Genomic DNA, 25,514 nt, shown 5'->3' with positions numbered 1-25,514 from the left:
GACATGGTCCACCAAATATTCTGACATAAGAGATTTCCTTCACAAACAGTAAACTTCCTTTCATCTTGTGAGAAAGCTGCCAAATTTCTCTGTTGTTATTTGAACTGAAATAGTATTTGATATTTAGGTCCATCTGCTGGTAGGACTGAGTAATACAGGGCACTGTGCTACTTTACCACCAATTTACTGTACATTGGTATATGTCCACTTTTAGGATTTCTGTGTACTTCACAAGCCAGGTCTAAATCACACGAGACAAGAGGAAGTATTCAAAAATGTGTAATTAGCATCACAAATGCACAGTGATATACAAAAATGACTGCTGCTTTATCGAGTTTCTGTTCTGAAAATAATCTTACAAATCTTCTGAGATGCACATCCAGTGCTGTTTCTCTGAAAAAAATACTGTGGGAGAGAATTAGCTTTTTTTCAGATCCAGTGTGGCTTCAGCTCAGCAGAAAAAAGGAGGAGTTGAATGTCACTAGCACAGTCTATCCAGCCTTTTCCTTCATTCCTTCAATCGCTCTCCTTCGTTTGAGGTTGGTGAAGAGCAAAGCAAAATTGATAATATATGTTGACACGCAGACCATGCAGAAATCCCCCAGAACAAAGGTGAGAATAGACGCAAGATAGATCGAACCGGCCACTGACACCCATGAGGAGAAGACCAAAAACAATGCTGCTTTCTTGGACAATGACAGTCCTGCAGAAGAAAGACAAAAACAAAGATTTCAGACCATAAAGACAATACACAAGCAATATTTGGGAAATCCTATGACTGATAAGCTTGACTTACTTGCAAATGATAATTTTGTGTAATGGTCAAATATAATGATATGCTTATAGCTCACTATTTCATTAAAAAAACAAAAAAACAAAAAACAAATATGCAATACTGAAATAAAGTGAAGTGCAGGGCCAGTCATGGCTCTAAAAAAAATGCTGGAATTCAAACAACATTTTGTTCAAAAATGCTCAGCACTGCACTATAATTTGCATAAGACAATGACAGACTAACCAAGGCCCATCTGCAGAGTGTAAAATATGATGCCAAGCACGCTGTTGGGCTGGTTCAGAGGGCTATCTTTGGCCACAAAGAACTGGACCAAACCAAAACCACGTCCCCATCTGCAAAAAAAAAAAAGAAAAGGAAACGGTCAGAACAACATATAATAATTTTTTTTTTTTTTAAATAGCATGCACATTGATTTATAATTCGTATAAAAAATAATCAGACATGCAGAGATTATTCTATGAAAATCAATATGGCAGGAAAAGCTAAGGGATATCCACTTGGTATTCTCACAAAGTAAAACCCTAGCTGATGTGAAGCACTTCCAGAGGAATGTAACACGTGGCAATGTAAGGGGCTGGAAATGTAATGAAATATTCTGCTTTCACAGTTTACAAGCAAAAAGTTAGAACCCGAAATGAACCAATGCTCGATTAAGAGCAGATCGAGGCCTGCTGGTTCTGCACAGCAGCGCAGGCATGAAGCACTGAAGCAAAAAACAGAAATAATAATAAAGATAATAAAAAAAAACAAAACCTACCTGGAGGTAAAAACTTTGGAGCAGCTCACAGACTCCCCGAGGTCGCACATCGCCCTGTAATCTGGGTTTCTCTCTCGGGACAGCTCGACGTGAAGCGCATAAACAGACAAAACCAAACCAAAAACGCATAAGAAAATGCGCACTCTTCTCTCCCATTTCGGCATCCCCTGAATCCCAGCCGCTGCCATGTTTTCACAAGACACTTTTGATTTATGACAGGACTCCAGAAGGCACGAAGATGAGTTAAAAGTGGCTCAGTCCGCTTCAGGGTTTCCTTTCAAACTTCACTAAATTGGTCCTCCCAGCGAAGGCGACGTGTTAAAAGCCAGCTTCTCACTTTTGATTGGTCTGGTTGACTTTTACCGCTGTATTTGATTGGACAGTCCGGTCCAGATGTTCAGATGTTGCACAAGCCAGAGGGGCGTTTACTGTGTAGTAAAAACTGTGGACTTTAGTCTTTCTGCCCACCCTCTTGTTTAGAGTATTTTTTCAGTCTGCTGTCTGAACACATTGTGCCTGATGCAGAATCAGTGATGGAAGAGATTTACTGAAGTAAAAGCAGCAATGTCACAGTGTACAAAACATACAAAATACATGCAAGAAAAAATAATCCATTCAAAATATTACATAGGCGCAGAAGTACTATCAGCCAAATGCACATAAAGTCACAAAAGTTCTACCAACCAGGCCACAAAAGCTCCAGGTTCACTGAATGTATTTAATTTGATTGATTTAATTTTAAACCTTAATTTCAATTTATATTGTGCTCACAGGGCGTATGCAAAGTTTAAAATAAAAATAAAGATGAATCACATTACCATCCAGCCATGATATCATGTCTTTTAACCTTTGATAATGAATCCCATGCTAGACAAGATCATCATGTATTTTACTCAAAATTCTGAGCTTCAGTGTAATCAGTAAATAAATCCATCAAATGAATGTAGTGGGGTAGTATCTCATAGTTGTATTTTTTCTTTCTATTCTGTCTCTCGTTTCTACTGTCTAGTGTTGTTGATATAGCAATCATAGTAGTTATTGGTCTAATTCTTATCCAGATTCAGAGAACTTTATACAAGTTCTCTGAATAATAATAACTTATATAAGTACACTATATTTACTCTTATTTACTCGATTATTATTCTAAGTCCACCATATATACAAAGTGGTTTAAGTGCTTTAAGCAATCTTGTCCAAATGTGACCCCTCCTAAACCAATTAACTTCGGGAAAACAGCGTCACCAACACCCAAAAAAAAAAAAAAAAAAGAAAAAGAAAAAACAACCACAGAGACCCTCTCCAGTGGTGTCCCGCCTCCCACCACGTCCTCTGCTGCTATTGGACAGACCCTCGAACGTCGCCTCATCTCATTGGTCCGCCACATGTCACTCAAACGATATACGGAACTGTTACGAGGAGGCGGCAGACAAAAACAAGAGACAGCTGCGCTACTACGGGATTAAAAACACAATTACAGATGTTGTGGCTGGGCCACATGGTTAAAGTCTCTTCGGGTACTTAGAAGTACGTCTCTGTGATGTCGCCTGTGGTTTTATAACCGAGATAGACATGGTTCGACGTCCCTAGAAAGCCTGAACCTCAGGTAAGTGGCCTACGCCCCTGCGACAAAAAGTGGGTAAGGTCTTTATCGTGGACTTACATTATTTAATCCCTCTGTTGTACTGAAAGTAGCGGTGCCTTAAAAACAGCTCCTCGCCGGTTCGTCCTTTGTCAGTTTGTGAGCAGACTCCTGCTGTGATGGTTGACTGGTCTTTGGACCGAAAGCTACAGGTTTTGGCCACTTGACTGTCAGGCCTGACGGGCGTGGAGTCACGTCTCGTTTCTGTCCTGTCAGCTCGTTTTAATGTCCACAGACAATTCAGCAGCATTTAAAAAGCGAAATACCTGTCTGTTCAACAGCGCCGCTTACCAGCTGCGAAGTCTTACTACCTGTGTGGCTGTTCAATCTGTGCTGTACCACTGAACCCGATGCAGCCCTAAAGTGGCTCCTCAGGGCCCCGGGGGGAGATGTTCAAAGTTAGTGCCTGTTAAATTCAAAGAGGGATCGGTGGTTTTATGTATATATATATTTGCCACAATTCTGTTTCACAGTAGCTGTCAAAGCAAGGATTGAATATTGTAGGGACACAGGTAAATGCTGGTATGTCACATGGTCTTCCCACCCTATGTTGTTATTTTAAAGACCATGACTCTTTAATTTAGATGGAAAAAAAGCAGCATAGACTAACATTTAAGAAGCTGGAACAAGCCACTGTTTGGCATTTTTGATTGAAAGTGACTCACATGATTAATTGATTGTAAGATTAGTTGCCAGGTAATTTCCTGTTCGTAGATCAATCAATTAGCAGACTAATTATTGCACTTCCAATATGTTTTTCTACAGTCTTTATTGCAAAAACTTTGTCAGGTTGCACGGGCATTGAGAGAGAGCAGCCTTTTTCAAGCTCAGGCACATGTTGCGTTAAATCTCTTTGACTGCTCTTTGATTCCGTGTTGTAAAATAATAAAACATGAAAACTTCTGAGGGGGAAGTTTAATTTTAACAGTTTACCCATAGTGCCTAGCCCTAGTTGTATTAAACCACAAAAGAACGACTACAAAAGTGCCAGAATCACGAGTGAGCAGTAAAAATAACACTGGACAAATGCTGTGTTGTTTTTGAAAAGGCATCAGCAAATATTGACAGTGTGCTGATACACTGTTCATGCTGATGTAACTTTGCTTGTGGAATACAAGCAGTGCTTTATGTCCCCGATATTGTAGTGAGGACTTGAGCAAACGCCTCTCACTTTGCTGATTTTGACTCTTTACAGAAAAATGTCAACCAAGGAGGGCGGAGAAGGTAAAAACAGTCAACCTGTGGCCATGTCACCCGAAAGAATGGCCACCGACAAAAGCAGAGAACACCAGAACCAACGTGGAGTCGAGGCACCGGGTGGCACCGCAGACACCAGCACGACGGCAAAAAACTTGGCTTTGCTTAAAGCACACTCTCTGGATGTGAAGTTCGACGTCGGGGAGGAGTATGATATTATAGAAACCATCGGCACAGGAGCCTACGGAGTTGTTTCATCTGCCAGGAGACGGGACAATGGTACGGCTTATCTGATGAAGAAAACACACATAACTCAGTCTGAATGTACTACAGTGCTCCTTGATAAGTGTGGAAATTTGTTGATGTTGATACACCCTGTCCTTCTGGTTTTTCTGCGAATCATATTTACTTTTCACAGGCCAGCAGGTGGCGATAAAGAAGATCTCCAATGCTTTTGAAGTGGTGACAAATGCCAAACGCACGTTGCGAGAACTCAAGATACTCAAGCACTTCAAGCATGACAACATTATCGCCATCAAAGACATCCTGCAGCCGAACCTTCCTCACTCTGCCTTCAAGTCTGTGTATGTACACATGCAGAGAGTTCCTCCTCAAGCCAGAAAAGTCTGTAGAAAGTCAGAAGCAAACAACCAAACTCAACATCAACATATAAACCCAGAGGCATTTCACATGTTGTCAGTGGAAATCACCTCTATTTAAACAGTAGTAGTAATATATGTTTTCCACCCATCGTGATGATTCAGTAATACTGATACATAACCAAATTAAGTATAATTCATAAATGTTGATCTGAAGAGTCTATGAGCAGGGATCATCCCTAAAAGATCATTTCAACTGCATAATATCAGTGGAAATTCTACTAAGCTGGTTTTAGGACTGAAAGAATATTTCAGGTGTAGACTCTTATATTTATTAAAGCATATATACATTTATGCCGCAGTATATGTCTAATTTAAATCTGGTTGGACATAATTTACTGATGCTGTTTTTTAGTACAAATATTTTAAGATTTTAAAATATTTATATGCTAAGATATAATTTCATGGTGCATGAGATCACACATCGGTGTCACAAAGGAATGGAGTCAGACAAACTGGCTTCAGTGAACGTTTCTGAGGCCAGTTCCTAAGGTTCGGGTGAATTTTAGAACTCACACAGTGTAATTTGCTTCTGCAAAATGTTATTCGACTTCTTTGAGGGCATTATACTGATACTTATAAGAGTTTTTTTTCACATGCTCAAAGTTCACATCAGTTCAACAAAAATACTTCAGTTCTGATTGACAGGTGAGCAGATAGTGCACATGTCTAAAAGCTCATCTCCCTTTTCCATTTCCTGTGTTTGCAGGTACGTGGTGCTGGACCTCATGGAGAGTGACTTGCACCAGATCATACACTCGGCCCAGACGCTCACCCCGGAGCACACGCGCTACTTTCTATACCAACTACTCCGTGGCCTTAAGTACGTGCACTCTGCCAATGTGATCCACCGTGACCTCAAACCCTCCAACCTGCTGGTGAACGAGAACTGTGAGCTAAAAATCGGTGACTTCGGCATGGCGAGGGGTCTCAGTTCGCATCCCGAAGAGTCTCATTCCTTCATGACTGAGTATGTGGCAACACGATGGTACCGTGCTCCTGAACTCCTGCTGTCTCTGAATCACTATAGTTTGGCCATTGACTTGTGGTCAGTGGGCTGCATCTTTGCTGAAATGCTGGGGCGTAAGCAGCTTTTTCCTGGGAAGCATTACGTCCACCAGCTGCAGCTCATTTTGTCTGTGTTAGGCACTCCTCCAGAGGGTTTAATCGGCGCAATTAGGGCTGACAGAGTACGCTCCTATGTTCAGAGTCTTCCTTCACAGTTGGCTGTGCCTTTGGCCAAACTCTACCCACAAGCCGAACCAGAGGCTTTGGACCTACTGGGGGCCATGTTGCGCTTTGATCCTCGCGAACGAATCAGCGTGACACAAGCGCTGGAGCATCCTTACCTGGCCAAGTACCACGAGCCAGACGACGAGCCAATTTGTGTGCCTGCTTTTGACTTTGAATTTGACAAGCTTCCAATGACCAAGGAACAAATTAAAGAGGCCATTCTGATGGAGATCCAGGACTTTCACAGAAACAAACAGAGCTGTCGTCAGAGACTGCAGTTCAGGCCGAGGGTGAATGGCGGCGCTGCAGCACAAAGCAGTAGCCAGTGCAATGCTCAGGCCGTGACTGTCCACCTGACCAAATCGACACTGGTTCCCATGGCACAGCAGTCACAAGCAGCACAGATACAGCAACAGCAAATGAGAGAAGTGAAATCTCAACAGCAACAAGATCACACACCAGCAAAAGGGAACTGTACATTTACAAACCACATGCAAACCTTTAATAAGCCCACAACCCTTTTAGAAGTTGCCCCGCCTCATGTGACCCATGATTTGCCTCTCCTCTCCAAAAACGAGAGTGGCCCAGTTGATGTGGACATGCCCAGTGCCAACTCAGAGACCGTAGGTCAGCCAGAGACCATAGATCTGACAACACCAGTGTCTAGTCAGGATGCCCCATCGGAAACAATGAGAGACAGTGAGGCACAGGAGCAGCTAACCAGCAGTCAGGCTCCTCTGACTCAGCCGACCCAGAGCCAGTCCATGACCCAGGCTCCCACCAGTATTCCTGCAACGCCAGCACAGACCATGACACCCCTACCCACCACTGTGCCTTCCCTTTCTCTCTCTGTGGCACAAGCCCAGTCACTGTCTCAGTCCCTTTCACAGTCACTGTCCAAAAATGCCAGGCCTCCTCCAGGTGCAGGAGAGGGAACCAGAAAAGAAGGAGCAATTTCAGAGGATACTAAAGCTGCACTTAAAGCGGCTTTATTGAAATCAGCTCTCAGAAATAAATCCAGGGGTGGTAAGTTTATTGTCACTCCATGTCTATTATTTTTTAATATTCCACGCCATTGACACGTCATACCTTGGCTCAATTTGATGTCTTCATTGCAGATGGAGGTACATCTGCGCTGGGCATGGATGCAGGCGGAGGAGGAGGTATGTTGTCCTCCCTGTCGTCTGTTCCAGAGTCGCGTCGGCCTGTCACAGCCCAGGAGCGTCAACGAGAAAGAGAGGAGAAGAGAAGGAAGAGGCAGGAAAGAGCAAGAGAGAGGGAGAGGAAAATGAAGGAAAAGGAGAGAAGAGAAGGAAAGCAGGGGGACTCGCTTGGCGGGGTTCTGCTGAGTGACAACGACAAGAGCCTTTTGCAGCGTTGGACAAAGATGATGGACAGTCGCAATGAGAAATCTCAGATTTCCTGTAATGATGGTGCAGTGAATAAGGACTGTAATGTGACCTCGCACCGTGGTGTAACTATCAGTGATAACACCCAAGGAGCTCTGAACAATAAGACAGAAGAAGGGGTAAGAAAGATTCAGTCTCATGAACAGTTAATCTCTCAAGTTAAACCTAACCAGCCGAGCTTGTTTCAGCCTCCCAACACCCAGCAACCACCATTACTTTTCTCCATGAGCCAGAGGAAACCTCCAGCGGATATAGTTGTTGCTGTAAGTGGAGGATTAGATATAATGAGTGTCACTAGTGGCTTTGTTAAAAACAACACGCTCAAGCCTCACAATGAGAGCAACGGACAAAGTGGTTTCAGCTGTTTGGGGAATTGGACGGGGCAGCAATTAGAGACGAGGCCACCCCAACAGCCACAACAAAACAGGAAACAGCAACCTCTCCCGTCGAGCTTTCTTCAGCCCCAGCTCCAACCTCAAAGTCAAACCCAACCCGACCCTCAACCTCAGTCGCAGCTGCTTCCACTGGAGAGTTTTTTGACCAAAGCTCCAGCGCTAACCACCAGAGAGACAAACGGGAATGTGGATATCGGAGGCCAAAATAACCTCAACGCGCACTCGACTACAAGTGCTGGGCCGATGGAGAAGCTGTGTCCCACTTCAGGAGAAAAATCGGGGCCACAGACCACAAACCCTCTCTGTGGGGCTTTAGGGGTCCCCTCACAGCCTCATCCCAGCTTAGGATTCACAGATACAGGACAGCAAGGGCCCTCCATTGCCCCTGACATCCACACAGTAACACTGCAGCTGTCAAAGTCCCAGGTTTGTCTCAGGTTTCTTCTGCTGCTTCGTGATATATTCTATTGTTTTACATTTTGCCTAAGAGAAGCTACGGTACATATATACAAGCCTTAAATGGCACAATCTTCTGCTTTCCTTTATCTGATCTGAAGGACACCAAGTTCAGTTGACCTAATGTTTCCACCTTTTCTCCTGTCAGGTGGAGGACATTTTACCCCCGGTGTTCTCAGTCACCCCTAAAGGCAGTGGTGCTGGGTACGGCGTGGGCTTTGACCTGGATGACCTTCTCAACCAGTCTCTCACAGACCTGCAACACTGTGACCGGGACAGGTGAGGTCTAACACAGCACAAGCTTGTTTTCTAATACTCCTTTTACGAACAAAACCAGTTTTTGACCCATATCAGACTATTACCTGCAGCCACAGCTAGTCAAAGTAGTCAAAATACTGCTAAGAGGGCTGCAGACATACATGAGTTTGACTTTCAGTGTTGACATTTGGTTCACTTCTCGATAAACGTCAGTTTTTTGAATGATCAACAGAAGGTTCACTCTTTGTGTTTTCTGTATTTTCTCCCCCATCAGTTACGACTCGGCCCCCCTCTCGGCCTCTCTCTTATCTGATTGGAGCGAGGTTCACCGCATGACTCCAGCTGATCTGGAATCACTGCAGCAAGAGTTGCAGCTCGGCTCTCCCATGATCCTCTCTGATACCATTCCCCCTGACGCCTGATTTTCCCTTTCCTGGAATCTGAAAAGACAACACTTGGATTTGTATAAAAGTTAAATTGTTTTTTAGCATGGAAACCTTGAGTGAAGACTAATCAAATTAATTTAAAAGCTAGCTTTTTTTTTATTAGTCACTACCAAGCCGTCTTTTTTTACCATTATGACATGCTGTGCTTTCTTTATAATAAAGAAAACCGTGTCGCTACCTGTTTCTGTTTCAGGATATTCAATGAGCCACAGTACATTTCACGTCTGGGTTGTGAACTAAACTGGCAAAACAGGTTCATAATATTTCAAAGGGAACCACTCATATGTTTATAGTTGAGGGCTGAAAATTCAGTCCATATACAACATGATACAGATTCACTTAGCAGAGGTTCAACAGAGCACTGAGATGATTTTAAGAATCAAATTATTTCAAATTTAGAAAACAATTTATTTAACTCATAATTCTTATTTAAAATACAAATCTATCAAAGCTACATTGACTCAAAGATCATAATGCAGAGTTTCAGTTCTAAAAATTAAGATTATAGTACACTTCATGTTCAATATGGCTTCATGTGTGCGTCAGATACAGTTTTCTATTTTGACTATTCAGGATCACTGTGGACTTCAGTCAGACATTTACAATCAAACTCCTTCATTTGGCCTGATTCACATTCTACCTCCCAGAAATCCAGTTTTCAAAGTGGTTTATCTCTGAAGCAGGATCAGAAGAGTGGACAGACAGCTGACCAACACAGCCATCCTCCCACACCAGTTCTGGTCAGCTCGGCCGTACAGCCTGATCTCTGGTATAGTGTTGCTGATAAAGCTCGAGTAGCTGGTCAGTCTGGTGTACACACCTGGCTGGTTTGGATGCGCACAGCCCAGTCCAAAACTCACCACCCCAGCCTGCACCCAGGTCCCATTTACCATCTGGCAGACAAGAGGCCCTCCTGAATCCCCCTGGAAAGACAACACAACACAAACACACACACAGACTCGTTCATCTTTCACCACTGGGAGGTATCAAAGTCCTCAAAAGAAAGGTATTACAAACTACACAGTGGGTGGCTGCAGCAAAGTAGCAATCCAAGTTATTTTCAATGCTGGTTCTTGTTTTTTTTTCTCATTTATACAAACACCTATTTTGTGAGTGTGAACAGCACAAGCAGCTGATCCAACAGTACCTGGCAGGAGTCCTTGCCACCGTCTTGATATCCAGCGCAGATCATGTCATACAGGATGTCCACCTGCTCCGTCGGGTTCGTCTGGTACATCTCCTGACATGAACTCTGGGAGATGATTGGCACCTGCACTTCCTGCAGAGTGCCGATTCCTGACAGAGGGACTACGGAGGATACGAGGGCAGATGGGAGATGAAGAACAAAAGGAGTGTGAGACTCTTGAATTTCTGCAACTGAACAGGTGGCCAGTTTGCTTCCTGGAACTGTCTAGTATGGTTCAAAACATATATTAACTTTTAGTAGTTGTCTCCTGTGAAATCTTCTATTTTAAACACTGAGACAGACATCCTGACTGTGTTTCATGCTAGTTATTGTCCTTTCCTATTGTGTTAATACGTTTTTTTTGTCTTAGTGTGGACATAACCAGTTCTCTTTTTAATCTTTGAACTGCGTTATGGGTATACTGTATATAAATATTGCTTAATATAAGATAAAACAAACCCACGCCAGCATTCTATGATTGCAGCTGAAATGGGCACAGTGTACTTAGCAATGTAAAGATGCTGTGACTAAATTGAGTTTTCTGATCTGTGTATTTAAAAAAAAAACCTTGAGCTTTACCATAGAGCTGAAATCAATATCACAGTATTGCATTTTATTTGATACAAGTATTTCACATATCATTATATGACAAATTTATGCAAAAATACATGTAAAATACTCAAATATTGGAATTCAGTGAAATTGTGCTCCACTGTTTTTACATTGCAATAGAGAAAAGTCTTCATGTGTAAAACAACTTAAAACGAATTATGTCAATTTTATCTGATGATTCTCTTTGACTTCATATGTATCTGTCCAATTACTTCTGAGCCAGTAAACGTTGAGTACTATGTGTTAAAAGGGCTTTATCCTCCACACTGATCTTTTTATACTGATGTAAACCTACTCAAATCAAGCTGAGAGTCTACACTTAAATGTAGTGTCCATTATTCTATTTCAAACTGAATACAGTGAACCGTACCCGTGGTCTGAACTGTATTTGCAGAAAAAAATCTAGAAAAATAAAACCACTTTTTGGTGGATGATGAAACATTTAACTGAAAAATTTAATAAAAGTTGTCTGAGCAAATGCTAAAATGATGTAAAGAACTCAACAAGCCCTACCATCGTCCCGGATGTTCCCCCAGCCGGTGACAGAGCACAACATGTCACTTTGGAACAATGTGCCAGATGCGGGCAAGCAGACGGGACGGACGTACTCTGACCAGGTTACTGGGCTGGACAGCTGTACCAGTGCTAAATCCTTCCCATTGTGAGGCTCGTCATAACCGTCAGGGATCACCACCTGGCTCACACGGTGCGATGACTGGTGCTGGTTAAAGCCATTCAGCTGATACCGGCCAGCGTAGATGATGTAAGAGCTCATGTCTATTGAACTGAAAGGAGAAGAGGAACACCGCAGAGAACCTGCTTAAGTGGAAATGTGAAACCTATAAATTTGATATTTGCCAAAAGGTAATAAACGGTTTTCTGGCCAACAGGTGTTCCTTAAAATGGGCTCGGTGTTTTCCATATTCTGGGAAAAACAAAAAAAAGTGCATACCTGTACTCACTTTATTTGGTTTTGGTCCTCAGACTTTCATCAGGTAAAATTCAGTGAATTAAATGATAAACTTTTTGATTACTCACAGCCAGTTTTTGATCTGACGTAATGTGAGTAAGAACTTCTTGGTGATTATTATGTGTAGCAAAAATAACTGTGAACCGTGAACTGTGGTGTACATTTCCTGATTATCCAAAGAAGGATATTAAAAACATTCGCCTTGAATAAATAAATCTTTCTGAAGGGCTTTAACAAAACTGCAGTGGCCATTGCCAAGATTCCAATAAAATGATTCAGACGACTCACTAAAGTAGAAGAGAGCCTGTGGATTGGTGCTCAGTCGTGAGTTTACCCACTGATTTCTGTCTGGGTTGAGTTTTCTTACCTGGGGAAACAATGAGCGGCTGATAGGACCCAGTTCTCAGTGATGATGGAGCCTCCGCAGATATGTCCGTCTCTGACTGTCTGCAAGCCGAGGGGAGAAAAAACAGTGAGTCACCTCTGCATCACAGGCAAATCCCCCCTCTCAGCAGGTCAGTTTGATAAACAAAACCCAGACTAACCCACACATATAGCTACCCACAGGCAGCACTGATAATAAAGAAGACTTAGATGCTGTGGCTGACAGGTGTACCTGTTTCAGAGGGACCCACCTGAACATCCACCTGCCACGGCCAAGCCCCATCTGCGGCGTCCATCCCTCCCACTATTCTGTTCTCCATTAGCGGTGGTCGGCCACATTCTTGGGCGTGAGAAGCCAAAATACCTAAATACAAACAAAAATGACATTTCTGAATCACTCCCACCGAGGCAGCTTAACATTTTTACAGTACTACACAAAAATTTACTTTCACTGAATTAGTTTCAAGAGCAAACAGCACGTTTTACAGGCGGACAAAGAAACAATACACAAAGGAAGTGGTGGGGTGGGGGTGATACTCACCTGTTACGCACCAGAAAATGGCTGGAAACTGTAATTTCGCCGACATTTGGGGAGGTTTCACAGCACAGTCTCAGCTCTTAGTAAAGCAGAACCAACAATTACATCTAAAGGAATATCGAGTTTTCTTCCTATAACGTTGCCTCTTCCTCCCCACCTCTTCTGGTAGCCTGTGACTGAAGCTCAGGCAATGATTAACGATTTTTATTTATTTATTTATTAATGTATCTTTACCAAAAAAAAAAAAAAAAACTGTATCATAGAACTCAATTGTTAAAATCACAAATTCGTAGCGTTTTGCCGTCGATAACGCCCCGTAACCGATCCAGTTCTCATCATGTCAGGTTTCAAGCAAATTCCAAGTAAACGCGTCGCTCGCTATCAGCTGGCTACCTGAGTGCTCACCTACGCCCAATCAAAACTCTTGTCCCACCCTCCAAATCCACCTGTGCCAATAAAATCGAAGGAATGCAAAGGCCGACAAATCAGATTCTTCTCCCTCACTTGGTGAAGGATGAACCAAGTTTTCTGCTTTTTTGCTGAATAAAACTCTCTTACAGTGTTCCAGCTAAGCATGATTGTGAGAGGTCGTTTCTTCATCTCCCTGTTTCCTTTTTTTTATATACAATCTTATCTTACAATCCCAGACTTTGGTAGGTGACAATACAGTTCGTGTGTTTTTAATATTGCACTTGCTGATAAAAAAAACAAAAAAACAAAAATTTGCATCGAAGTGTTTACTTGGTGTATAGGACAAGGATATTATGACAGGATATTGTATTTTGGTTTAAATGTTTTTTGACATTTCACATCGCGGTCATATCATTGGTTCGAACATATTGAAATATCAATATAATAATGGGTTTATTAGTTTAAAATTATTTATGTTTACCTAAAAAATGTTTCTCAGAGAGTTAGATTTTCTAATCATAACACAATTTTATTTTTTCTGAAACATTGCAGATACACATGGATATGTTTTATCAGGCTTTATCAAAAAACAAAAAAAAAGACAACAAAGACAAAAAAAACAACAACCTGAAGATCAGCTCTGTGTTTTAGGTCTATACCTATACCTATTAGGTATAATAGGCCTCGCATGATTTCCAGCGATTAAACTCCTCGGAACTTACTCAAACTGTGGAGGCTGCACTGTAGGTTTTACTCAGTAGGGACAAGGAGTACTCCCATGTTCCTTCCTGCAGGTGAAAATACAGAGCAGTTTAACTGGTCTCAGATACAGAGGCAAATAGGTCAAAGGTTAATAGTAAGATGTAGATGTGTGTACATAAACAATAATTATGTGTTTCTGTTGTTTCCAGTGCTACATAAGAGTGTTACATGTTTTTGGCTGGATTGTGAACATTAGCATAATTTATTTGATTGCTTTTTAGAGTGTGCCACACGTGGGCTGTGGTTATCCTATTTTCTTTTTTTTTTAAATGACACCAAATATTTATTCCTTCTGTCTGTCTATAAAGCTGTTTGTCTGTCTCTCTTTTTCCCTCTCTCTTTTCCTCTCTTTCCTCCCTCCCTCTATCCCACCCTCCCACCCTGCCTCCCTGCCCCAGGCAGTGTGTCTAGTTTCACAGAGCAATTGAAGGTGACAGGGACAGAGAGAGAGGGAGAGGGAGGGAGGGACAGAGGGAGGACACATCACAGTATCGCCTGGGGCTACACAACAGTAGAGGAAGAGCGAGAGATGGAGGGACAAAGAGAAAAGAGAGGAGAGACTCACGAAAGTACTCATAGGGAATTCCATAAACAGGTAATGGAAAAATAAAGTTACACAAAAACAGCTGAAATGTGTGTTGGTGCAAGTGAGTGTGTGTGTCACATGCATTTGCCCCCAGGTCAGCTGATATTCACTTTTTTATCACAAACGGCATTTTGGTGTGTGCGTGAGCCCCCTCTCACTCATAATATATGAACGCATTATAGGATCCAGTCAGTAAGAGCAATTATAATGCACTCCCGTTTGTTTTTATTTTAACGACTTGATGAATATTTGTCGTGGCATTGTAACCATGGCGACTGCCTCCACCGCCGCCGCCTCCCCCTTCCCTCCCCTCCCAGCCCCGTTCCACCACCCCTTCCCCATCCCCCCTTCAGCGCTGAAAAAGCAAGGGATGGCGAAAGAGAGAGAGAGAGAGAGAGAGAGAGAGAGAGAGAGAGAGAGAGAGGTGACAGGAATGAACTAACAAGATGCACTAAAAAAATGCATGTCCTGGAGCTACATGAATCTTTGCAGTGAAGCACGCGCCGTCACACACGCACACTCACACACACAGACACATACACACACACATTATTGCACTCAGCACATGGGGATCACACAGGTTAAGCCACATTCCAACAACTGGAACACAATAAGACAAAACTATGATTTCTGAATAAAGGAAAAACAAAAGGGTAACCAGCTAGAAAACAGGGGGTGGGAATGTAAGGGTGTGTGCAGGGTCAATACAATGTATTTAGGCTTTGTTTCAAATTAAGCAAGCAGTTTAGTTACTCTAATTTCCTTCCCTTACTTACTTTTTCTTTCTTTCTTTCCCCCATTTCTTTCCTCTTACCCGGTTCAGTAAAATGTGCTTAAGTAGCACAAATCTAAGATCTTATATTTCCATTTTCAGCGTTTTGTTTCCGTTTGACTTCATTTCAGAGGGAAATTCAACATTTCACTCCATCACATTTATTTGTTTATGCATCAGTAATAATAAAAACATAAAACAATATATGTAATGATATCTGCATACTGGGCACTAATTGATACGTAAAGTACATTTTGCTGATAACGCATAAATACCTTTACTTCAGTAAAATGTTGAATCTTAGCCTTTTACTTGTAATGAGTATTTTAATAGTGTAATTGTGGTAGTTTTACTTAACTGAAGGATCTGAATGCTTCTTTCAACACTGTTTTTACTCCTTTTTACCTTTGAACTTGTCAAGTCCTTTCCTTTCTCCAAGGCACGTCTCGGAGGAAAGTAACAGAGAAAGAGGGGGGTTAGAGAGACAGAGCAATGGGGGCAGCGGAGAAAGAATAGCAGAGTATGAAAGAGAGAGGGAGCGACAGAGAGAAAGGGAGCGCAAAGTCTTGTCAACCGGAAATAAAACAAGCTGGCACCCTCCCCATCCCCAAGCCCCTACACCCACCCCAAAGTCACATACTTCCTCTTCACTCTCTCTGTCTCTCTCCTCTTCCTCCCTGCTTCCATCTTCCATCTCTCTCTTCTTCTCTCCCTTCCGCTGCAAAGAGATATATTTAAACCCCAGTTGTACTCTGCTCTTGCTCTTTGACTCTACCATACATACCGTCATACCTGCGTCATTACTTACGCCTCACATCAAACCTTGTGTGTCTATTGCCATGGGTTTCTGTATGGTGCTCCTTGAAGCAGCTTTGGGGCCAGACAATGCCTTTGTCTATTGTCCCATAGCTTTAAGCTCTGTGTGTTACAGCAGGAGAACAATACCTCTGTACTCAGGGAACAGTACCCAGGTGTTCTGGGAAAAGCTGTAACACCAACTCTGCACATTTTTTTTTTTTAGCTCTTGTGTTAAACTACAAACTCTGATAAATTTACTTGCCCACCTTCAATGCTGCATCTTTACAGCACTGCAGGCCTAAAACACAGGTGCTATGAAGTCAAATAATCGATCAGGTGATTGACAGAAAACGAATCAATCATCAGTCATTTTTCAAGCAAAAATATTTGCTAGTTTCAGCTTCTCAAGTCTCATACATTTGGTGCTTTTTCTTGTAAATTTATTATCATTGGGTTTTGGAATTATTACCATAAAAGGCAATTTGATGAAAACTGTAATGGGCATTTTCTTTTCTTTCTTTCTTTCTTTCTTTATTTATTTTTTACACTAAAACATTAATCAATTAATGAAGAAAATAACTGGCAGATTATAATCAGTAATGCAGAGTATGCTTTTGTAAAACAGCATGTTACAATTTATGCAGTCCATAATATGAATTTTACTTATTCTACATGTATATTTTCATGTTATCCATATTATAATTATTTTTTTTAATGTTAAACATCATTAACAAATTTGTAGATAAATTGTTAAAAAAATGATTTTTTATTTTTTTTAATTATTCATCTTTATTCAAATATCAGAGGATTCAGTTGGTTTTAATATTATTGTTTTACATATTAACATTTTCTGAGATTAAATTGAATAAAATAATTAAATGAAATAAGTTATTGATGAGCTGAAAATTACTGATCTTTACCTAACAAATGTCTGGTTATAAAGCAGTTTAATGTGTTTTAATGATTAATGATACAGACTGTAAATTATCTTTTGTTATATGACTTTTGCATCTCATGTATCAGTGTCTCAAATAAATAAAGTATAATGTAATGTCATGCCTAGTATTACTGCTCACCATGTTCTAGAAAAGAAAGTCTTAAATGCATAAATGGTTGTCATGATATATAATGGGTTTTTTTTTTTTACATCATATCAGTGACTCACACAGATATCAGATAAATAGACAAACAAAATAATGTACTATCATTATTACTATTCATCATTACCAAGAAATAACTCTTAATTAAATAAGTTGGTTTTACTAAGATGTATAAAAATGTTTCTTACTTCAGCGGCTTAAACAGATAAGATACATCAACATAACAATGTGTTAGGCCTAATATTTATTTCTGACTAATGATAATGATTAGTAATGATCTTTACCTAAACAATATCTGCTGCTGTGTGCAGGTGCATAATGCAGTATTTTACTATAGCAATACAATGAATGCAGTTCACAAGCACATGCATGTGGACATGTCAAAGTTTTATCAAAGTTTGAAAAATAATCTCTTTTAAACATCCAAATGAGGATCAATGAAAATGAGCCCTTACTAGTGTGAACATGAAGTTTAATCTGATAATGCCAGCTGTCTGGTTGCACATGTTTTAGTGTAAAAAAAATAAAAAAATTACTCACACTTGACTGACAATTGCACTCAATATTTATATGCAATTTATGGCTAAAATTGAGTTCCATCATCTATTTATCATCCACTATCTCTCCATTATCTGTGCTTTATGCTCTACTCTCTCGGCCTCCCCTCCTCCTCTCGCTGGCATTAAGTTCAAACTTGACACTGATGTTGACTCACTTTGTCACCCCTCGGTGGCTCTCTCTCTCTCTCTCTCTCTCTCTCTCTCTCTCTCCCTCTCTCTCTCTCTCCCTCTCTCTCTCTCTCTCCATCCTCCATCGCTTGGAGGACAAGAGTGCCCGCAGACGCATTTCTCTCCAGAGCCCCCCCTCTCCCTCTTTCACTCTCTCTCACCCTGTCTAACTCTCTCCATCTCTCTCCTACTCTCTCCTTTACACACACACAGTATTGTCAACAAAGCTGGAGAACAAGGGGCGCGGGGGGAACAGGGGAATAAAGATCCACAGAAGAGGAGAGTAACACACAGGACCCCTGCATCATTTCACCTGGACACTTGGTAAGTTTGCAAAAATTACCTCTTTTGAGTGCTTTTGAATGTCACTTCTTTATCACTGACTTTGGTGGAGGCTTTGGGATCGACTACGCCGCCAACAGTATTCATACATATTTTCTGGAATTTAATGAAAAACAGATGAATAAATTGTTTTTCAGCTGCTGCTTCATGCAAATGAATGAAGTTTGACCTTTGACATTGTGTTGCTGCAGTAGCTGAGATTTGGATCAGTATTGACTCTTGAAAGAGCTAATTTCCATAAAATGGGAGCATAAGCTGAGAGTAGAGGAGAGCAGCTTCTGTTCATCTCATACTTAGACGTATATTTATTGAGGCTTGTTTATTGACATATTTCAGCACTTTATTTCTTATACTGAAAGTTAAACATGGGCTTGGTTCAAATGTTTTATGGGAGAGCTTGATAAAATTGCTGTGTGTGTGTGTGTGTGTGTGTGCGTGCGTGCATGCGTGAGTGTGTGTGTGTGTGTGTGTGTGAGATGCCAGTTTGTGACCACGTATGAATGCAGTGTCTTTTCATGCATACGCGTGTGTGCATGCATGCTCCGGCTTACCAGCAAAGACAGAGCTAAAAGCAAGTAGCATGATAAATGTCATGGCTTTCAGAGTGGGTTCTAATGTACCTTAGCTCCCCACGGTATACTAGCATACCAATGTATAACACACACACGTTACGACAGCGCACATGTAACTAACTCCATTTCTGTCTGTCATCATGAGGCTAATTCACCACAATGCCGACCATGTGTGAACTCATGCGATACGAACCCCTCCTTCTTCATCTTCTTTTCCTCGTCACTCATTCCCCTAACCCCCCCCCCCCCCCCCCCCCCCCCCCCCCACCCCACCCCCTTCCTTCCCAAGGAGGGAGAGAGGAGCCAAAGGTGACAGTAAACAGGGGCGGATACGCACAGGACAGGACTCCTTTATTTCTCTTCATGGTGTTTTGGACACTCGTAGTATGTATGAGAAGTTAACCATGCTGAACCTGCAGAGCGGCTCAAACTGGAGCGGGCCTAACAACTGGTACCATGACCCCACGGGAGTTCAGACACAGCACAACACAGGTGAGGGGCAATTTTCAACACACGTCAGTGCTCACAGATCATCAGTTAAATGTCACCGAATTCAAACCACATAGAAAATTAGAAGTAGCTCTGCACTTGTGGCTGCCTCACCAACTTCCTATTGGTTCAAATCATTAATCTCACAATCTGTGACGCACCATCGGAGGAATTTTCTTGGCACTCACACATCTCTTTTGTCACCTTCCTCTCTGCCAGTGTCTGAGGGCTGTCTGCTGGACACGGAGGGCAGCATGGGGGGAGAGGCAGGGGGAGGAGGAGCGGGCAGAGGGGGAGGAGTCCCCGTGGAGCGGGACGAGGGCGAAGAGTCTCAGCTCAGGCTGCAGCTCAAGAGGAAGCTGCAGAGGAACAGGACCAGCTTCACACAGGAGCAGATCGAGGCTCTGGAGAAAGGTCAGGCCATGCAAGCACGCACAGCGCTCTCCTTGCCTTTCAGCCAATCGCTGGCCTCCAGAGTGTGTCATGACGCAGCTTGTCCTGCTGCTTTTTTCCCCTGCCAACACCTTTGTTATTGGATTATAGTCTTTACACCTTATTTACAGACATAAATTTAAGAAATCACAAGCATTACACAAAAAAACGTCCAGCTTTGTATCACATATTTTGCCTAACTACTGATTTAAGGTAAATTTTTTTTAACATGACAGGACTTTTCCTCAATCCCTGCAAGGGACAACAAGCATTGCCACCCATGATCATTTCCAGATGCAAATTATCCAGAATCTTAACTCGAAATATTCCTGAAGCCTCTGGCAGCATGTACAGCAGAGTTTTGATAATGCATCCATTACTGTGGTTATATTATGCATCGAGATCTGGCCCTCGTAGCCTGATATCCACTGAGAGGGATCACAAAGCCACCCTTGACTGGATATGGCTGCAGCAGGCCCTTGAGCTAAATAAGGACGCAATGTCCACTGTGCATCCGAGTGGAAATGTATCACTGTGGTCACTCTGTGCAAATGACATTAATGAGGTACACTGACCTCAGTGCACGGCCAAGGCACAATAACAATCATGTGTTGACACAGATGCCAATTATAACCAAGCCAATTATAACAATTTGTGAGACAGACTTAATTTACTGGGTCATTGTTGTTATTATTATTTTTTTTCAATATGGATTTACTAACCATGTGTTACCAGTGTGAACTTCAGTCTCTTGTCATTTTACAGCAGTGGTTATCTATTAATAATATTTTGTTATATATTATATATCACCCATCCTGCTGCCATTTTTCATGTATCTACAGCTGTTTTAAGCCAATCATCAAGTGATTTACTGTTTTGGTGTTTCTGGTGACACATTATTGACATGCTAAACAAATGTTAAGCCTCATAAGTGCAGACAGACAGTTCAATCTATAACAGACGTCTCTATTACTGGACTTGAAACTTCAGGATGACTCAGACTGTCAGTGAGAAACAGAGGCGTGTTCTCGTTTCGACTTGTCAACGACAAAAATGTCGGCAGTTTGTCAACTATAAATTAACTGCCACAATGAGAAATGATGCTCGGATACAGAAAGTTTCTCTCATACGAACATACTGTTGTTCAAGCAACTTCAGAATGAGGAATTAACTGACATCAAGGCAGTGTCTGTTATTTACTGCACAGTAAATCAATTTACCAGCTGCTACTGAGGATTTTAATAAAGCCCTTTATGCTCATAAGAGACACAATATAATGGGAGACACAAGTCCAAATTTAGGTGCTTAGAATTAAAAAAAGAAATATGATGACAAAATGAAAACCTAAAAGGATTTTTCTCCGGTTTAGTTTTAGTCAGCCTACTTTGAAATAAAGTGCTTAGGCAGCTTCTCAACTTGAATCCTTTCATTTGAACTTTCTGCGTGTTCCATAACGATAAATAATTTATACAAAGTGCAACAGATAAATATTTCAAATATGGTTGTAAGGATACATCTGGGCTTCCTGGATTTGTATAGTCCATGGAAAGATAATTAGTCGAGCTGATATTGAGCAGTAATTGCCCGATAAGCAGGGTAATATCTGCCCAAATGATGAGATTGCAGATAAATTCACAGGTCATTAAAATTCATTTTCATTTGAATGTAGGCAAAGCTTGAATTTTCTCTTCGCATGAATAGGCAGATGCACATATGAATCCAAAACATATTAACACCACGCAGGAAGGGTTATCAGACGAGCTGCTCCAGTAGTCCTGTCATTCTGGATTAAGACTCACACTGTGTGTTTGACATTAGTTAATATCTTCCACAGAGTTTGAAAGGACACATTACCCAGATGTCTTTGCGAGGGAGAGATTGGCAAATAAGATCGATTTGCCAGAGGCCAGGATACAGGTAGGGATCATTTCAGTCAACCCTCCAATCACGTTTTAATTTTTATAACCCTGAAGCTCAGCCTGTTACAACATGCACGGTCTAATGTATTCCTAAATGATAAACAAGCCTGACAGAACTCTTTGATTGACAGGTGTGGTTCTCAAATCGAAGAGCCAAGTGGAGGAGGGAGGAGAAGCTGCGCAACCAAAGGAGGTCAGGGGGTGTGACTTCCTGTTCGCAGAGCCAAGCTCCTCTGACCACTTCCTTCAACACATCTGTCTATCATCAGCAGCACGGCAGCAGTTCAGGTAAACACCCGGTCACTGTGCTGCAAGATGAACATTTAATCCTTGTCATAATTGTTCTCTCCATTTACAATAGACCTTGTCCGTCTGCACATCAATGATCATAAGCCAAGACTTTACATTTGGTCTCTATTATGATATATATTATATTTATTATATTGCTAGTTTATAATCACAGACCTCAGAGCTCCCCTGTTTGACGTTTGCAACCAGGCAAACCATTAGAGTTTCTCCATTAGAGGGCATCTATATTACAACATTTCCACTTCGAGATGTTCCCACCACATGTGGAAGTGTGTGCATTTGTGTGTGTGTGTGTGCGTGTGTACGTGTGCACTCATCATCTCGCTCTGTGTGTCTCTCTCCAGGGTCCATGTTGAGTCAGGCTGAGTCGTCCCTGCCCAGCTACAGCTCCTTGTCAGTTTTCTCATCTGGAGTCCAGGTTGGACTTTCATCATTCATCATTCATCAGCACCTTCCAAACTTTAGCAACACAGGACGTCATCACAGAGCAGAACCGATTTTCTTTACATCAGGGATCTAAAACATACAATAATGAAAATGAATATGTAAATAAATAAGTACTACTACTACTAATAATAATAATGATAATGCATAATTTATTCTTCTTCTTATAATTATTGCTGCTGTTCCAGTCAAATCACTAGTACTCCTAATAAGAATAAGAATAATGATGATGATAAAACAGAATAACCTAAATGTAAAACACAAAGCTGAAAAGAAGGAAAAAGAAGCAAATCTGGAAAGAAATGAATGATAACAGCTGCAACAATTAGCTGATTAATCAAAAATGCCAAACATTTGATGGTTCCAGCTTCTTAAATGTGAAGATTTGCTGCTTTTCCTTGTCAAATATGACAGTAAATGAAATATCTAGGTCTGGACTGCTAGTTGGACAAACCCATCAAGGATGGATGATGATATGATTGGTGTGTTCCACTTTTTTACATTTGACAAATCGATTAATTGAGAAAATAGTTGCAGCTCCATGAATTATACAGTGATATTAAGTATATTGACTTTCTTGGCATAAAGTGGTAATCCATCAAAAAATCTCTCAAATCTTGACTGTAATAAGGCTTAATCACCCATTACTCCATATCACTGATAACTGGAAGGCTTCCTGCTGGTAATGGAAATGAAACAGCTCATTCTTAGGTTCTTTAAGACACTTTGTTTGGTTTTAGGCAGAGAACCCACCAACAGCAGAAACTGGAAGCGCAACACAGTCTTTAAGTCAAATTTTATCAAGCAGATTTCTCAGCATTCACGGTCAGTGGGGTCACTTATTGTCTTACATGTGCCAATAATTTTGCACATGTAAGACAATGAATGTGGGCTGCTGCTGCTGCTGTGCTTTATCCTACCATACAACACTACTCTAGCGCCTCCTTGTGGTTAAACTGAAACCATGCTGTCACTACTTCAAACTGCGTGTACAGCACATGGTGCAGTATACAGTTATAGACAACTTTTAAAAGAGGTTTCCAAGATGATATGGTAATTTTTTGTTGTTCTGATATAAATCTAATCCAGATCTTTGCTCTCCTTCACTCCTCCACTTCTGTGCCCACTCTCAGTCTATTCCTCCCCAGTCGGCCTCCTCATACTCCTGCATGTTACCTCCATCCCCGTCTGCCCCGCGAAGCTTTGACTCATCGGCGTACTCCTCCCCTCATCTGCAGACTCCTCCCTCGGCCAACACCAACACCGGTGAGTGTTTCTGTGATAGCTGTGGGCAGAGACACTTAATTTATGTCTGTATATTATCTCTGACTACTTCTTGAAATGCATGCTAAATGAAACTGTAAATTCAACCACAAACCGACTAACTGGCTCTGCTTTTCTTCTCCCTCTCTCATTCAGGGCTCATTTCGCCTGGCGTTTCAGTGCCGGTCCAGGTCCCAGGAGCTGAGCAGCAGAGCATGAGTCAGAACTTGGGTCAGTACTGGGCCAGATTACAGTGAGCAACAGACAATCACTGCCAACAGGCATAACAAGAGAAGAAGGAAAAAAAGGGCATGTAAAAAAAAAAATAAAGTGTCAGGAAAACAATATGGATGGGGGACACAGGTTTTAAGGGAGCACAGGTATGAGCTAAAGAGGGGCCTCAATGAGTTGCGGACCCCGAAATGCATTAAATGTTTACAATTTCAGCCAAGAGCAGCTTTGGTTGCACTTGACAGTACTCTGGTCATACTGGTATTTGCTTAGTATTATCAAGTTGCACTTTTTTTTTTTTTTTTTTTTTTGAATAGTGTGTTAATCATAGGGCTGAAGTCGGGATTAGAAATGGGATCAGTCTGCGGCTGTGATTAGGATTAAAATAGAGTCAGGATTAGGATCAGGCAAAGGTTTAGGTCACATTGTCTGTGGAAGAGCAACAAATGACACTATCTCAGATTAGCTTTAGGCCCTTCAGAAATTTTACCATATTTTATTGTGTCGAACATTTTGGCTTTTACAAAACAAAATGCAACAAATAACAGGGAAAAAGACTGGGCACCTGCCTCGACCTCTAAACACACTGTGAGATGTGCACAAAAACTAAGAAAAGGCAGCAAGTGGCCTTTTGAGCTTAGACTATTTTGTTACACATGTTTTAACAAATTTTATCCTCAGAGGTGGCAGAAGACTGCTTTGAGGTTTGGTTTATAAAAGGGTTCAAAAATTTGACCCGACAAGCTCTCAGCCCATAAACTTGAGATAAAGTTAAACGTCTCATAAAGTTTATTTTAAAAAGTAAATAAAAAAGCAGCTTCTTGAACTGTAGCCTTGAAATCTTTGAATATCAAAAGTGGCAAATTGCAAAGTTTTAATTCTAATTCTACCACACAGAAATGATTCAGTGGTACTAAGTAAATGCCAGCCGATGTCTGTATTGTGAGGTGTAACCACAGTTTCTTGTTACTTGAGCAGCTCAATGATATTGTGATAGCTAGCTTGTTCCCTAAGCATAAGCTGTGTGAGGCTACTGTGAAGATTTTAGACTTGCTTATGGCAATCACTTTTACTAAAACTTAAAAACTTACCATAAAAAAGTGTAAATCCTGCCTATCCTGCCAGCAAAATTACACTGAGACTGAAACTGCATATTTTTGTACAGACATCTGTGTATGATGAAGATAACTGCGGAATATTGTCAGATGTTATTGGAGGGAAGAATGTAGCACGGTGTGGACTCAAATCATCCTCAAAGCACAAGTTTCATTTGTCAATTTATAGGGATGCACCATATCACTATTAGTATCAGAAACTGTCTGATACTAGGCTAAACATTAAAATATTACAGATTATGTACAGGTATGACACATTTTTGCCAAAAACTACAGTAAAGCAATTTCTTTTTTTTTCTATTTCAT

General features: G+C 41.3%; 4 protein-coding genes across 4 annotated transcripts; 2 read left to right on the top strand and 2 right to left on the bottom strand.

The window, feature by feature from the left end:
- Nucleotides 1-263: 263 nt before the first annotated feature.
- Nucleotides 264-2,170, bottom strand: vkorc1 (vitamin K epoxide reductase complex, subunit 1). The gene is made up of 3 exons (XM_041029499.1): nt 1,554-2,170; nt 1,019-1,128; nt 264-703 (listed from the first exon to the last, which is right to left on the bottom strand). The coding sequence occupies exons 1-3, from the start codon at nt 1,739-1,741 to the stop codon at nt 492-494; spliced, it is 510 nt and encodes a 169-aa protein (XP_040885433.1). The 5' UTR covers nt 1,742-2,170; the 3' UTR covers nt 264-491.
- A 790-nt stretch (nt 2,171-2,960) lies between these two features.
- On the top strand, nt 2,961-9,422 carry mapk7 (mitogen-activated protein kinase 7). The gene is made up of 7 exons (XM_041029495.1): nt 2,961-3,156; nt 4,388-4,668; nt 4,808-4,973; nt 5,758-7,307; nt 7,400-8,511; nt 8,690-8,820; nt 9,074-9,422. Exons 2-7 carry the CDS (start codon nt 4,392-4,394, stop codon nt 9,219-9,221), a joined length of 3,384 nt encoding a protein of 1,127 aa, XP_040885429.1. The 5' UTR covers nt 2,961-3,156; nt 4,388-4,391; the 3' UTR covers nt 9,222-9,422.
- An 81-nt stretch (nt 9,423-9,503) lies between these two features.
- zgc:92313 (uncharacterized protein LOC436869 homolog) lies at nt 9,504-13,303 on the bottom strand. The gene is made up of 6 exons (XM_041029498.1): nt 12,939-13,303; nt 12,649-12,761; nt 12,381-12,460; nt 11,557-11,828; nt 10,393-10,553; nt 9,504-10,168 (listed from the first exon to the last, which is right to left on the bottom strand). The coding sequence occupies exons 1-6, from the start codon at nt 12,982-12,984 to the stop codon at nt 9,914-9,916; spliced, it is 927 nt and encodes a 308-aa protein (XP_040885432.1). The 5' UTR covers nt 12,985-13,303; the 3' UTR covers nt 9,504-9,913.
- A 6,089-nt stretch (nt 13,304-19,392) lies between these two features.
- On the top strand, nt 19,393-24,119 carry pax10 (paired box 10). The gene is made up of 7 exons (XM_041029266.1): nt 19,393-19,498; nt 19,715-19,909; nt 21,762-21,844; nt 21,978-22,134; nt 22,500-22,573; nt 23,733-23,865; nt 24,019-24,119. Exons 1-7 carry the CDS (start codon nt 19,393-19,395, stop codon nt 24,117-24,119), a joined length of 849 nt encoding a protein of 282 aa, XP_040885200.1.
- Nucleotides 24,120-25,514: the final 1,395 nt, after the last annotated feature.

This window comes from Toxotes jaculatrix, chromosome 21, assembly GCF_017976425.1.
Source record: "Toxotes jaculatrix isolate fToxJac2 chromosome 21, fToxJac2.pri, whole genome shotgun sequence".
Classification (NCBI taxonomy): Eukaryota; Metazoa; Chordata; class Actinopteri; family Toxotidae; genus Toxotes; species Toxotes jaculatrix.
This window is presented reverse-complemented; position numbering and strand designations above follow the sequence as displayed.